Source organism: Zea mays, chromosome 10 (genome assembly GCF_902167145.1).
Source record: "Zea mays cultivar B73 chromosome 10, Zm-B73-REFERENCE-NAM-5.0, whole genome shotgun sequence".
Taxonomy (NCBI): Eukaryota; Viridiplantae; Streptophyta; class Magnoliopsida; order Poales; family Poaceae; genus Zea; species Zea mays.
The window spans coordinates 87349132-87361466 of record NC_050105.1 but is presented as its reverse complement, the minus strand read 5'-3'; the positions used below and the strand labels follow the sequence as shown (position 1 = coordinate 87361466).

At 47.8% G+C, this 12335-nt stretch overlaps 1 protein-coding gene and 1 pseudogene across 3 annotated transcripts; one reads left to right on the top strand and one right to left on the bottom strand.

The window, feature by feature from the left end:
• The first annotated feature begins 6340 nt into the window (after nt 1-6340).
• Nucleotides 6341-9150, top strand: LOC109939360 (putative RNA polymerase II subunit B1 CTD phosphatase RPAP2 homolog; annotated as a pseudogene). Its single transcript, NR_157184.1, has 3 exons — nt 6341-6734; nt 6823-7343; nt 7444-9150. The product of NR_157184.1 is annotated as a putative RNA polymerase II subunit B1 CTD phosphatase RPAP2 homolog (transcript).
• A 2-nt stretch (nt 9151-9152) lies between these two features.
• Nucleotides 9153-12088, bottom strand: LOC100279979 (uncharacterized). Of its 2 annotated transcripts, none has more exons than NM_001152927.2 (4): nt 11613-12088; nt 10671-10865; nt 10353-10588; nt 9153-10262 (listed from the first exon to the last, which is right to left on the bottom strand). In NM_001152927.2, the coding sequence occupies exons 1-4, from the start codon at nt 11802-11804 to the stop codon at nt 9668-9670; spliced, it is 1218 nt and encodes a 405-aa protein (NP_001146399.1). In that variant the 5' UTR covers nt 11805-12088; the 3' UTR covers nt 9153-9667. The 2 variants fall into 2 exon arrangements, with proteins under 2 accessions (NP_001146399.1, XP_035818910.1); XM_035963017.1 differs by lacking the exon at nt 11613-12088 and adding an exon at nt 11035-11603 and having other exon boundaries at nt 9427-10262.
• Nucleotides 12089-12335: the final 247 nt, after the last annotated feature.

Below are 12335 nucleotides of genomic sequence, written 5' to 3'. Positions count from 1 at the left end.
GCCAGAGGGGGTGGTGGCCGACGCAGTTTTGCGACTGCTGCGGCAGTGCCCCTCTAGATGGGCTTGTGCATGGTGTAAGGCAACAACGACAACGGAGGTTGCTTGCTTTGACTGATGTCTTGACCTTTTGTTGTGCTGGGGGCTTCATGGGCGAGAGCCTCGGCGACGGCGACGCCTGTGGGCGCTGCTTCCCCTGTTGAGTGTGTCTCTTCCTCCAACACTGTCTTCCTTGGGTGAAAACCGGCTACATATTGCAACCTAGTAAAATATGTTTTCGTTCTGAAGCAGGGGAGCATGTTGTAGTCAATGAGTACGGTGATACTTAATCGGTCATTGTCACGGATTGGTCTCTATGTGTAAACTTGTTGAGGGATGGAATCCAGAAAAGTTGAGTATAAGAAACGCAGAGAACAAATGGGAGATTGTTGGGTGTGTCCTCTACAGCCGGGCATCGGTGACTAGATTGGGCCTAACCCAATTGGCCATCTCCTTAATCGGGCCCTTGATTGGGAGAGCTCACGCTAACCTCGGTTGGAGCACCCGGTCACATGATGCTATATAAAGGATTAATGGGTCGCAGGAATACCATTGCTAGTACCTCGCCATAAACCCTAATCCATAGACAGGACCCATCGACCATCGTCGCCTAGGCGTTGGAGTGGCTGGAAGCGCGACAACCTACGGCAGCTAGGATCTCGGTGCCTGCTGTTCCTTTTGCGGGGGCTATGGGGGCAACGCCGGTAGCAGCGGCCACGCTCCATCAACACGTGAACACAAAAACGAAGGTATGTCACCCTATTCCTCTCAATCAGTAGAACAGATCTACTCGTTATCGAGGATTTACAGATACGGATTGGTATTTCTAAGGGCTTGGGAATCGTTGGCACCGTAGAATCTAACGTGTACATCATCGTTTTTAGCCTTATTTGAGTCCCTTAATTAACCACGTTGATTGGTCATCTCGTGGTGGAACCCCGATAGTGACAAAGTACTTGGTGGAAGATGAAGGCATGGGATAGCTTGAGATTGGAAAAGGTAGCGGGGTTTTCTCCAATGTATATAAAAGAATATATAATTACAAATGAATGTATCCCTACTCAGAGATGATTATTCTCCAGCATGCAACACGCAACATGTTTATCCCGTGTCCAGATGGAGCACACAGCAGCAAGCCCGGCTCCCAACCACTCCCAAAGTCCGGCTCCAGCTTCCACACGCTGGCTGGCACGCATCGATCTCTGTGTGTGGTCCCCATATAGCAGCCGGCCGGGCGGCGCATTCTGCTTTTTATTCCATGCACTTCACTTTCCTTGCGTGTGCTGCCATGCATTTTTTTTTTCTCGTTCGAAAGTACAGTAGGCACGCACTCCCGGCCCCTACAGCTTCTTCATCAACAGCAGCATCATCATCATCATGGTAACTAATGCATGTTTATTCCATCTCTTCTCTCTCTATATATATAGGAGTATACGACAATACATTATTAGCTACTACCTACTACTACTAGTATGTACTAGTGCTCATCACGTGGATTCTTGCGGCAGGGAGGGAGGAATAACGTAACAAACGAACTCATCTCAGATTCCGATAGTCCAAACTATTTTGTCGTAGTACATGTTTGTGTCAACTGGGGGGCGGCTGCTAACTTAACTGTGGAGATGGATGCGTCTTGCTTTTGTCCTCGTCACACGTGGTCGTTTTGATTGGCGATCGATCGATCGACGAGATCAATGTTACTTACTTGTTCTTCTAGTCCTACGTACGTACTTAACTTGTCGATAGCGTGTACGTGTGTCATCACTAGTCCACGCACAGCTAATAATTAAGCTTTCCACGAATATAACATCATCATCATCATGGACTCATGGTAACTAGTAATTAGCGGTAAAGGCTGAGCAGGACTTTCCCTCCCCCTTCTTCCCAGGAAAAAAAAAACGTTTGTTAATCAGACCCATAAATTCAAAATCGCAAAGAAAGAGAGAGAGAGAAAAAGTTGCATGCTCACACATTCACCAACACTACTTACTAGCTAGACGGGTTCATGCAAACACGTCGATAAGGTTCCTGCAGGGACAAGCTAGCTAGGCGCCAACGTACTTTTTAGGATTAGGTTACTACACTGACAATTGGGGATGCTAGCTTATTATAGTGCCGTACTACAACGTGCCTCTTCAATTGGCTCCTAGCTATATAATCAAACGCAAAGCTGCAGACGATACGTGTGAACGTTATTGTCGTCGCGCACGTCACAAGTATTTTACTGTAAAGGCTGAAGCTAAAGAGAAACACATATCCCGACAAAGTATATATACCCCAGCTGCTTTTGAGTGAAAAAAACAAAAGAGCAAAGCCATCTAGCAATGAAATTAAGCTAGGTAGCTATGTTTCTCTTAAAAAACGAAAAAGGACAGCCATGTTCACGAAGGCAAAATTCATATATATAGCTGCTAGCTAGTAGACGACGTATCAACAACTGCGTGCCCCGAGTGACAATAGAATCATACCATATTTTTATTTTTTTTTGAACTAAAATTTATTTAGAGCTTTACCATTTTATAAAGAAATATTTCGATCGCAATCTATTACCACCCCTCCATGAGGCGTGCCTGGGCTCATGATGCAAACATGTGTCGTGCCTCGATTAGACCAGACGAGAATACGAGATGAGTTAATTAATTAAAGCTGCTGCGTGGTCAGGCTAGGACGGCTCAACTTAGTAGGGAACCACCTAATTTTTAAAAAATTGGTTTATGGAAAGTAAGATGGTTCCAAACATACCAATTTATTGTTTAGTTTATAATTAAAAATTGGATTCACAATCTCTTGAAAACTAAAAAAACTAATCTCTTGTAGCTAAAATATAAAAATTGGTTTCTTCAAAACTAGATTTCTTCCAAACATGATCTAAACGAACCAAAACAGTACGTCCTATATATTCTGAGGCAACGATCTTACACGATCAAGTGATCAACTAGCTACTAGCTAGTATAAATAACAGTGGCGTCCCTGAGGGTGGGGGCGGAGGGGCCGCCGCCCCAGGCCCCGAACTTAGTTATATATTCATTAATTAGACTATTAGACACAATAGCTTAATAGTGAAATGTCGAATATTTAGCAGCCATGAAGCATTCACAGCCCGATCATATTTAAAGTCATATTTAAACATATTAAAAGAACTTTTAAGATAATACTATAATCTGTATATTTTTATTTATTTGTTGCTTGGTATTAATATTTTTAGATGTGTTTTGAGTTTATATATTTGTACCATTTTTATATAACAATAGTTTGATGAGCCTCTATTTAATCTAATTTAAATTTGTCTCGGGCCTCTAAAACCTCCGGTCCGCCGCTAATAATCAATTCTGAGGCTCTACAATCTTACACGTACGATTGATTATTAACTATATAAGTAAGCCGATATTTGTTGTGTGTGTAGCTAGCTAAGCATCAACAGAATTATTACATGATAAAATGACGTAAGCTGTATATGCATGTACATAGTGAGATGATGCAATGATGGTGAGTTAAAAAGGATGTGGCATGTGAGGCATGGTGGCGCGCACACACTTGCACTGCATCGGCGGGTCACACACGTACATTGCAAGGTGAGGAGTCGCTTTATATTATTATTACTTATATGATTTCGATCTGTATTATATCTGGTCGCTAGCTGTGGCGTCGTCTGCGTTGAGAGCAACTAGCGGAAACGATGATGCTTCGTGGTGGTAGTTGGTGAACAAGTGTCGGTGGTCATGGTCGTGACCGAGAGTACAGTACTGTGACACGCATACACTGGGCGGCGGTCATTCTCTCTCGGGCTTACACAGTAGATGGTTGACGATTGATCTCAATTGTGACTTTTGCATGGACAAGAAGATGGGAAAAAAAAAAAGGATGCCACAAAGGAAATCAAGCCCACGTTGGTGCCACCCTGCTAGGCCTTCCGGCCTCCGACACGTTCCGCTCCGCAACACTGCGGGACAGCCCACATGATGTGGTCGTGCTCTCTGGATTTGATTTGGGCATGCAAATCCCGTAGCCATGGAATTTTCGGCCTCGCATAAGCCCACACCAGGGCATCCTAAGTTCCTAACAAAGAGGCAGAGGCGTCGAGCCCAAGCACGACATGTCTTATTTGTTTCGGATTATAATTTCTCTATATTATATAGATCCTGTTTGTTTCAGATTAAAATCTCTCTAAATTATATAATTCAGCTTGCAAATAAATATCTAGATTATGAGTTCAGATTATATAATCTAAAGCCTAGATTATGGTAATTTCATAATCTCATCAAAAGTAGCTTATTTGAGATTATTTTAGCAAAAGATCTACTACTCATGGTTATGTAAATAGAAATTACAATATATGTTATCTTTCTTTCATCACCTCAAATAAACAAGGATATTATTATCTTTACGAATAATCTACATTTATATAACCTAGACTACCAAACAACTACATATAAATTATAATATAGATTAAGAAGTGTTTGAATACACTAGAACTAATAGTTAGTTGGCTAAAAACTATTAGTGAAATTAACTAGCTAACAAATAACTACCTAACTATTAACTAATTTACTAAAAATAGCTAATAGCTGAACTATTAATTAGGGTATTTGAATATCTCAACTAATTTTAGCCACTACATTCAAACAACCCCTAAGGCCCTTACCAGCACAAGAGCGCAAACAGCCCGAGTCGCTCGCTGCCGCAACTTCTTCTCCCAACTCGCGCAAACCCCTCGCGGCCTTTTGCCAACCTTCCGACGATGACCTCCCCAACCGGCGCCGCCGCGGACGGTGGCCTCGGCGGTGCTCCGCATCCAGATGGCGCTCCTGGACGGCGCAGCGGCGTGCAACGAGGCTGTCCTCCACGCGTCCGCGCTCCTCTCCCGCGCCGACTACGACGACGTCGTCACCGAGCGCACCATCGCGGACGCCTGCGGCAACCCGGCGCGCGCCAGCCCTCTCCTGCCTCCGCCGCCGCGGGGCCCCGCTTCCGCATCGCCCTCAGCGAGCACCGCGTCTACGACCTCGAGGAGGCGCGCAGCTTCTGCTCCGGCCGCTGCCTCGTCGCCTCCAAGGCCCTACGGTGTCCCGCCAGACCGCCTCGCTGCGCTCGTCGAGGGCTCCGCCGCCGGGGACGGGTTAGGGTTTGAGGGCGTGGATGGGAATGGAAAGATGGAGGGCGAGGGAAGGAAGGTTGAGGTAAAGGAGATGGAGGTCGCCGGGGCTGGGGGGTCTCGCTGCAGTACTGGATGGGGCCCTTCTATGCCATTGACATTGAGGGTTATGTGCCACGCCGTGACCGCATTGCCCAGGGTGAGCATTCCATACTTTGCACATTTGAATGACAGAAGGACGAGAACAGCTTGATGGTGTTACTGTCTTGTCCGCATACTACTGAAGTATTGCATCTCGATATGTTACTTTAGTGCTGCAGTTTAAGTATTTTGTCATACGTATTGCCATAGGTGATTGCTCACACATAACTTGTTTCCAGAATAAGATGGGAATCTAGGTCCGTCTTGTTACTTTTAGTAATACATACACAATCTTTACCCGTCGTTGGAATTAGTACGTTTACTTCCAACCTGTCAGTACATCTAATTATCGACCTCTTATTATATATGAAAACTATGTGGGTGAAAGGATCCAAAGTTGACATCTACCTGCACATTTTCCATATGATTGTGGCTATGGTGATTTACGTTTGCAGTCTGCGCTCTGCAGATGTTGGCGTTGTTGTTTAAGTGTGTCAGCTGGTAGAAATTAAAGAAAATAGAATAATCGAGGCCATTGATCAAGGATTTTCTGACTATTACTCCTTTGCACCATGATGTGGTGAGGCCACTTCACCCTTGGAGTTTTAGTCAGTACCCTTGATTTAGTATCTCTACTGCTGCATTTACACACCATAACTTTGCCACTGATGCAGTTCAGTCTGCACTTCGCAGCACAGTGACAATTTTTAGGGTCCTCGGCTTTGCTTAAGAAGTTCTATTATTTTTGTTAGCAAAAATGCACACTAAAACCTTTTAATCTGGGTTCTGCAAGCTTCTTGTGTTGATATAGATTTTGCACAGATAATTTTCTAGTCACTGGTGTGAGTAACAGTGTTTACCGAAGTAACAGTAGTTTTACTTGCAGGCACATTCCTGTACGTGAAAGTATGCTTATCTCCATTCTTGCCTTTTGCTCGGACTGTCTTAGATTTCGAACAATTGAAGATACAGTGAGTTTGTGCTATGTTTTCAGGGCAAAAGCCACAAGCTAAGCAGAACAAAGTTGCTGGATCTGAGCAGTCCAGAACCGAGAATGTGGATTATAGGGCTTGTGCTCCTAGTGAAGATGGCATGACAAGTTCACCTTCATTGGTTGAAGCACACGCAAGCTCAGAAGTAATAGCTGAGGGAATGGACGGCCTGGTTCTTGGTAAGAGTACAAGGACACCTGGAAGGAAGAAAACTAAAACCCCATCAAAGATGTTGGAGCAAGAGGAAGATAACAGTATGCTGTCATCTTGCATATGTGATTCCATTGCCAAGCAGCTCGAGGATGTAGTTTTCGAAGAGAGAAAAGGCAGTCAGAAAATTAAAGTGAGTAGAGCATCATCAAGAGCACAGAAGGGTAAGTCTAGAACCATGCCTGCTGAAAGTGATGGTCGTGAGGTGGACTTTACGAGTACCATCATTATTGGGGATGCTTCGACAAACTTGGAGGAAAGCGGTATGAATCAGTATAACTACTTGTCAAGTTCTGTATTGGTAGACAATCATCCCTCATCATCTTAGGGTGTGTTTGGTTGCATTGACAGGACGGGATGGGACAGGACGATCCCTCAAATAAGGTTGTTTGGTTCAGGGTTAGGGGTTGGGACAGGACTATCCCAGTGTTGTCCCCAGTTATCCCTCAAAATTGGAGGGACAAGAGAGGACGCCTGAGGACGTCCCTGTCCTGGCTGTCCCGCAACCAAACGCACCCTTAGTCTTCAGCAAAAGATTCAACACAAACTTATGCTGAACAACTGTGTGAAGAATTCAGTGAAGCAGTGAACATTGGAAATTACAAGACAAGTGATGAAAAGATGAGACCTGCATGGAAGTCATCGTTGAAAAAGTTGCTGGGTCTAAGAGCGGTAGACGGACTGTTACATGGGCAGATGAGAATGGAACTGTCCTAGAAACTAGCAAAGCATATGAAAGCCCTTCTAGTAGCATAAAACAACCTGAGGAAGGCATAGACAGTTCACCAAGGTTCGCATCTGCAGAGGCATGTGCTGCAGCACTTATTAAGGCAGCAGAAGCTATTTCTTCAGGCACGGCAGAAGCAGAAGATGTAGGTGAGCATGTATTCACTATATTCCCACTGTTTCTGTTCTTTGAGGTACACAACTTTTGTTATTGATTGGTACTGACGCGAGCCTCGCTAATGTCAGTTTCAAAGGCTGGAATCATTATTCTGCCTGACATGCTTAGCCAGAAAGAATATGACAATTGCAAAAACACTGGCGGAGATGTTGACCCAGTGGCCTAAGAAACCTGTACTTCTGGATACAGACATGTTTTAAGTTGATGACTCTTGGCATGACACACCTCCAGAAGGTTTTAGTGTAACTGTAAGTAATATTAAGAAGGGAAAAGAGAGAGAGAGAGAGAGAGAGAGAGAGAGAGAGAGAGAGAGAGAGATAGAGAGATACCAGTTTTCTTCGTTTAATTCAGTCTCAGCACGATGTACGATTCTTTTCAGCTGTCTGCTTTCCGAACAATCTGGGCTGCACTATTCGGATGGATATCCAAGTCGTCTTTGGCCTATGTGTATGGGCTTGAAAGGGGTTGTTAAATGGAAGAGTTGTGGATTGCCAATGGGAAGGAATATATCTGAGAAGACAGTTCTGAAGGATGGGCTCTCGTCTGAGATTAGAAGAACTCTAGATTCCTGTGTTTGTAATGCCGTGGCAGTTCTCATATCAAACTTGAGGTTGCAGATACGGTCTCAAAATTGGAGATTAGTCTGGTATGTGTCAGCTTTACCAAGCAGATAATATCATACCTGTATATATAAACAATAAGACTGCTAGGCTAGCTTGACGCTGGTGGCTGGCAGTTATATTGGCCTTAACACATGAAACTACACGGCGTGTGTGCTTGCTTTTGGATTATATCTAATAACGTGAGCCTTGCTTCGCCACACCAGGGCTACTTGATTGACACACTGTCGTTCGTAGACGCCCTGCCTTCTCTGCGATCACGGCAGTGGCAGGCTGTGGTTCTGGTAATGCTTAATGCGCTCTCTGTTCGCCAGCTTCCTGCCCTTGCTCCGGTCTTTCCAAATCCAAAGCTCGTGCAAAAGGTGAGTAACCAATTTTACTTTCCACTGAAGATTTTTAGTGCTTAGGATTTTTAGTCCATGGTGGACCTGTTTCTCCCTTTTGGACGAACTGTGCTGGCAACCACGCCGACGTAGCCCAAAACGAGAAGCCGTGTGAATCGGTGTTCTGAAAGCTGCGTGAATCGCCTGCCGCTGTTCGTAGGATCTGGTCTGATATTTGGCTGAACGGACACATTAAATATGCAAGTCGCTGTCTAGCACGAGTCATGGTTATCTATTCAACAAACTGCGCTCCTGCACATTTCAGTGAATCTGATTTATGCCATGTTCGCTGCGGCTCGCTGCGGCTTTAATCCGACTGCGGCTGCGGCTTCTACAGTATTTTATCTCTAGGGATTGCAGCTGCAACAGTATTTTGCAGCTGCAACAGTGCTCCCAAAAGGGCAGCCGAACGCGCTCTTACTCCTCTACCTGCGACCCTGCTGATGCCTGCGTGTCTGCTTGCGAAGAGTTTCCGTAGGCTGTGAGAACAGGCAATCTTTGATGCTGTCATTCTCAGCAAAAGATGACTTGCACGGATGTTTGGTGGCGGCAATTTCACAAGCCTTGGGACCTGAACTATTATCTCCATTCCTGTTTATTGATGCGCATATACCCCATACTGTAAGACAGACATAGCTTTTGCTCTATATTTAGATATATAATAATATAGTTGTTGTATATCTCTGTTCTTGAATATTTGTCATCCGTTAATTCATGTTTGAACTAAACCGTAACAAAAAAAAAAGACAGAGAGGAGTGTTATTCAGACATTTGTAGAGTAAAAACATTGTATCTATAAAAATCGAAACATCAAAATAATTGTCGATTAGGCAGCCGATCATATCCTGTCTGTCTCCTATAATAATATTGTCTAACCCGGTTTGTCGCCGCAATGGCACTACTAGTAGTAGTCCACTCCCATCTGCTACCTGCTCGGCTCAAGACAAAGTTGATTGATTGATCTTTCCCAGTGTCGCTGTGCCTGAAAACTGTGGTCAAATGCAGTGGCTGTGCCTGCTCCGCTATCCTCTTCTCACTGGGCTCTCGGTAAAAAGAAAGTTGGTGGCAATGGAGCGCAGCACACAGATGTCATCAGCAGCATCCATACATGTATGTACAACAAACGACTAGATAACAAGGGTGAAAAGGAAGAACGAAACCTACAAAACTGCTGGCTGCTGAACCAGCCTACGTAAAATCCTCAACAGATGGCCCAGCGCTCATAATCAACCAGTGTTGCTGTCAGCATAATACTCCAGTATTTACACACCCCCCAGCTCTTCCTCCCTCTACCGGTGGTCCGTATCCAGCCAGCTCCTCAGGCTGCACAGCGCCTCCGTCGACAGGCCCTTCTTGCAGCTCCTGGGCCTCGCGGGCAGCTCCTCCTCCTGCTGTTGCTGCGGTGTAAACGGCGACCCCATCTCCGGCGCGAAGCACACCACGACGACCGTCAGGTTGTCGGCCGTCTCCAGCCGCTTGGCCTCCATCACCAGCTCCCGGGCGCAGCGCGCGGGGTCGTCGTGCTGCCGCAGGCCGCGCCGCACCAGGCTCACCGCGTGCTGGCTCGTCATCACGTCCCAGATCCCGTCGCACCCCATGACGAGGAACTCGTCGTCCTCACCCAGCGTCGCCCGCCGGAACTCGGGCTCCGCGATCAGCGCCGCCGACGCCGACGCGCCGGGCGCCTTCATGTCCCAGTCGCCCAGCGCCCGCGTCACCGACAGCACCCCGTTCAGGTACCCGTCCTCGATGTACCCGCCCGACGCGGCCACCCTCTCGCGCTCCTCCACGTGGTTCGCGCGGTGGTCGCGGGACATCTCCATCGCCACTCCTTTCCGGCACAACACCGCGCGGCAGTCCCCCGTGTTCGCGACCACCAGTTGCCTGCAAGCAAGCCGCGGGATCGGTGTTCAGATCAATGTGTACGCGTGGATGCAGCTATCTATCACTGCTTCACAAGCTTCCTTTCTGTACCTTCCAAACACTAATGCAGTGAGCGCCGTGGTTCCAGAGGACCGGCTGATGTCCAGATCATCAGCCAGGGCAAGGTCCGCCTGCAGGAAGGCTCTGCGGACACAGCTCTCCACGGACTCGAGGTACACCTCATCCACCTGCGACGCCTGTGGGAACTCGCTTTCCTCAAACAAGAACCTCATCGCATGCCTCTTCATGTAGGCTGCGGCGTCCGGGCCGCCATGGCCGTCAAAGACCTATAACACAGAGGGACCATATACAGTCAGCTGTGGCAGTGCTTGCTGGAGAAAAGTAATTAACAGAGGAAATGACTCTTACCCCGTAGAAGGCGCTAGGCAGAGGGCAGACCAACATCGAGCCGAGATGGGCGGAAAGATCATCTATTCGGATGTGCTCGTCCTCCATATACCTCCGAGGCCCAATGTCGGCGAAGCTACCAGAACGGATGTTGGGCACAAACTGCTGTATCATGTCCGTGGATAAACTTGGTGCGACATCAGGCTGCTCCAACCCCTGCATTCATCACACACAGAGAAACAACAATTAGTGCACTAAACATTCTTGGTAGAAAGCAGTAAGAAGAAGAGCCCATTGTTGGCTCATAATTAGTAAGAAGAACAGCCCATTGCTGCCTCCTAATAACTAACTAACTAACAAACAACACACACGCACACACACACACCGTGTCCAGGCCAAACCATCTCAGTTTCCAGAACGGTTGCTTCCTTGCTGCTCAGATTAGGGTCTATGCAATTGACAGATTACGCGCCTAAAGAGGTGAGTGAGGACATGTCACATACTACTACACATGCGGTTCATCTGGTGATTCGAGCTTGTGGAGAGAAGCAGAGCGTACTTACAACTCAACCACCACCAAACACTACTACAGATACGAGCCCAATAATTCAGCACCCACTTTCTGAGCCCTGACGAGAGAGGCCTCCAGCTGTGCAACCACCACACTAGAGCTCGCTCCCCCAAGAAAGGAGCTGCGTGCTTTTTCTCAAGCAAGTGTATCAGCCTTTTGCATCCACAAGCGAATCTCTTTTTCCCCAAATCGAAAAGGGGGATGGAAAGAGGAAGGGACTCCCTGAGCTTGTCCCGCACACTTGAAAAACAGTAGTAGTAAAAGGGAGTAACAAAACCTAACATGGAATTTGGTTTGCAATCTTGCAAGGAAAAGGCTAAAAATGTTCCCAGTCAAAGAGGGAATTTCCAACGACACAAGAACAGAAAGGCCTGGGCTTTTGAGGAACTCACCATGCGAGGCACCTCCACGGCGACCTCGACCTCGACCTCGACCTCAACCCCAACCCCAACCCCAACCTCCGCGGGGGCGGGCGCGGACATCCCGACGACGTCGTCAACCCCCTTGGTCGTCGCGCGCCGGTGGTACTGCACCTCCAGCACCGGAACGGGGGACTGATGCATGACTTCCGCCTCGGCCACCATCTCCGCGCCTCAGCAACCACTCCCGATCCAAGACGAGCGCCGCCTCGCCGTCGACCGAAGACCGCCGGATCCGCGAGCCGTGCCACCCGTCGCGCCGGAAGGAGCAGGGAGACGGGACACCTCCGGAAGCTGCCGTTTTCGGACGGAGGATCTGAGGTGCGGGAAGGAAAGGGCGGGGCGATCCCCCGGTGGTTTCCAGAGGCAGCAGCAGGACACGGTTTGTTGATCTGAGGAGGACGCGACGAACGAGCGAGGGGAGAGGAGAGGAGAGGAGAAATGCGGAGAAGGGAGGGGGGTAGTTGTCATTTATCCGTAGCGTGTGCGTGTGCGTCTGCGTCTGCGTTCCCGCAGGCGGAGGCGACCGGCGGCCACCGGTGGGGTGGTCTGGTGACCGGGTGCTGGCGGTGCGTTTCCGGGCGCGCGCACGCGGCTGCCGCACGGATACGTGGCCGTCGCGTGCCCGAGTGATTGGCTGCCGTCGTTTGTTCATAGTGATGGATATTACTTAGGAGCACTGGAGTTTAGTCATGG

Coding starts and splice junctions, on each gene's coding strand:
- LOC100279979 (NM_001152927.2), bottom strand. CDS start 11,804: ATGGTGGCCGAGGCGGAAGTCATGCATCAGTCCCCCGTTCCGGTGCTG. Junction 10,866..11,612: donor CCGTGGAGGTGCCTCGCATG/GTGAGTTCCTCA, acceptor TGATGAATGCAG/GGGTTGGAGCAGCCTGATGT. Junction 10,263..10,352: donor ACTGCATTAGTGTTTGGAAG/GTACAGAAAGGA, acceptor GCTTGCTTGCAG/GCAACTGGTGGTCGCGAACA.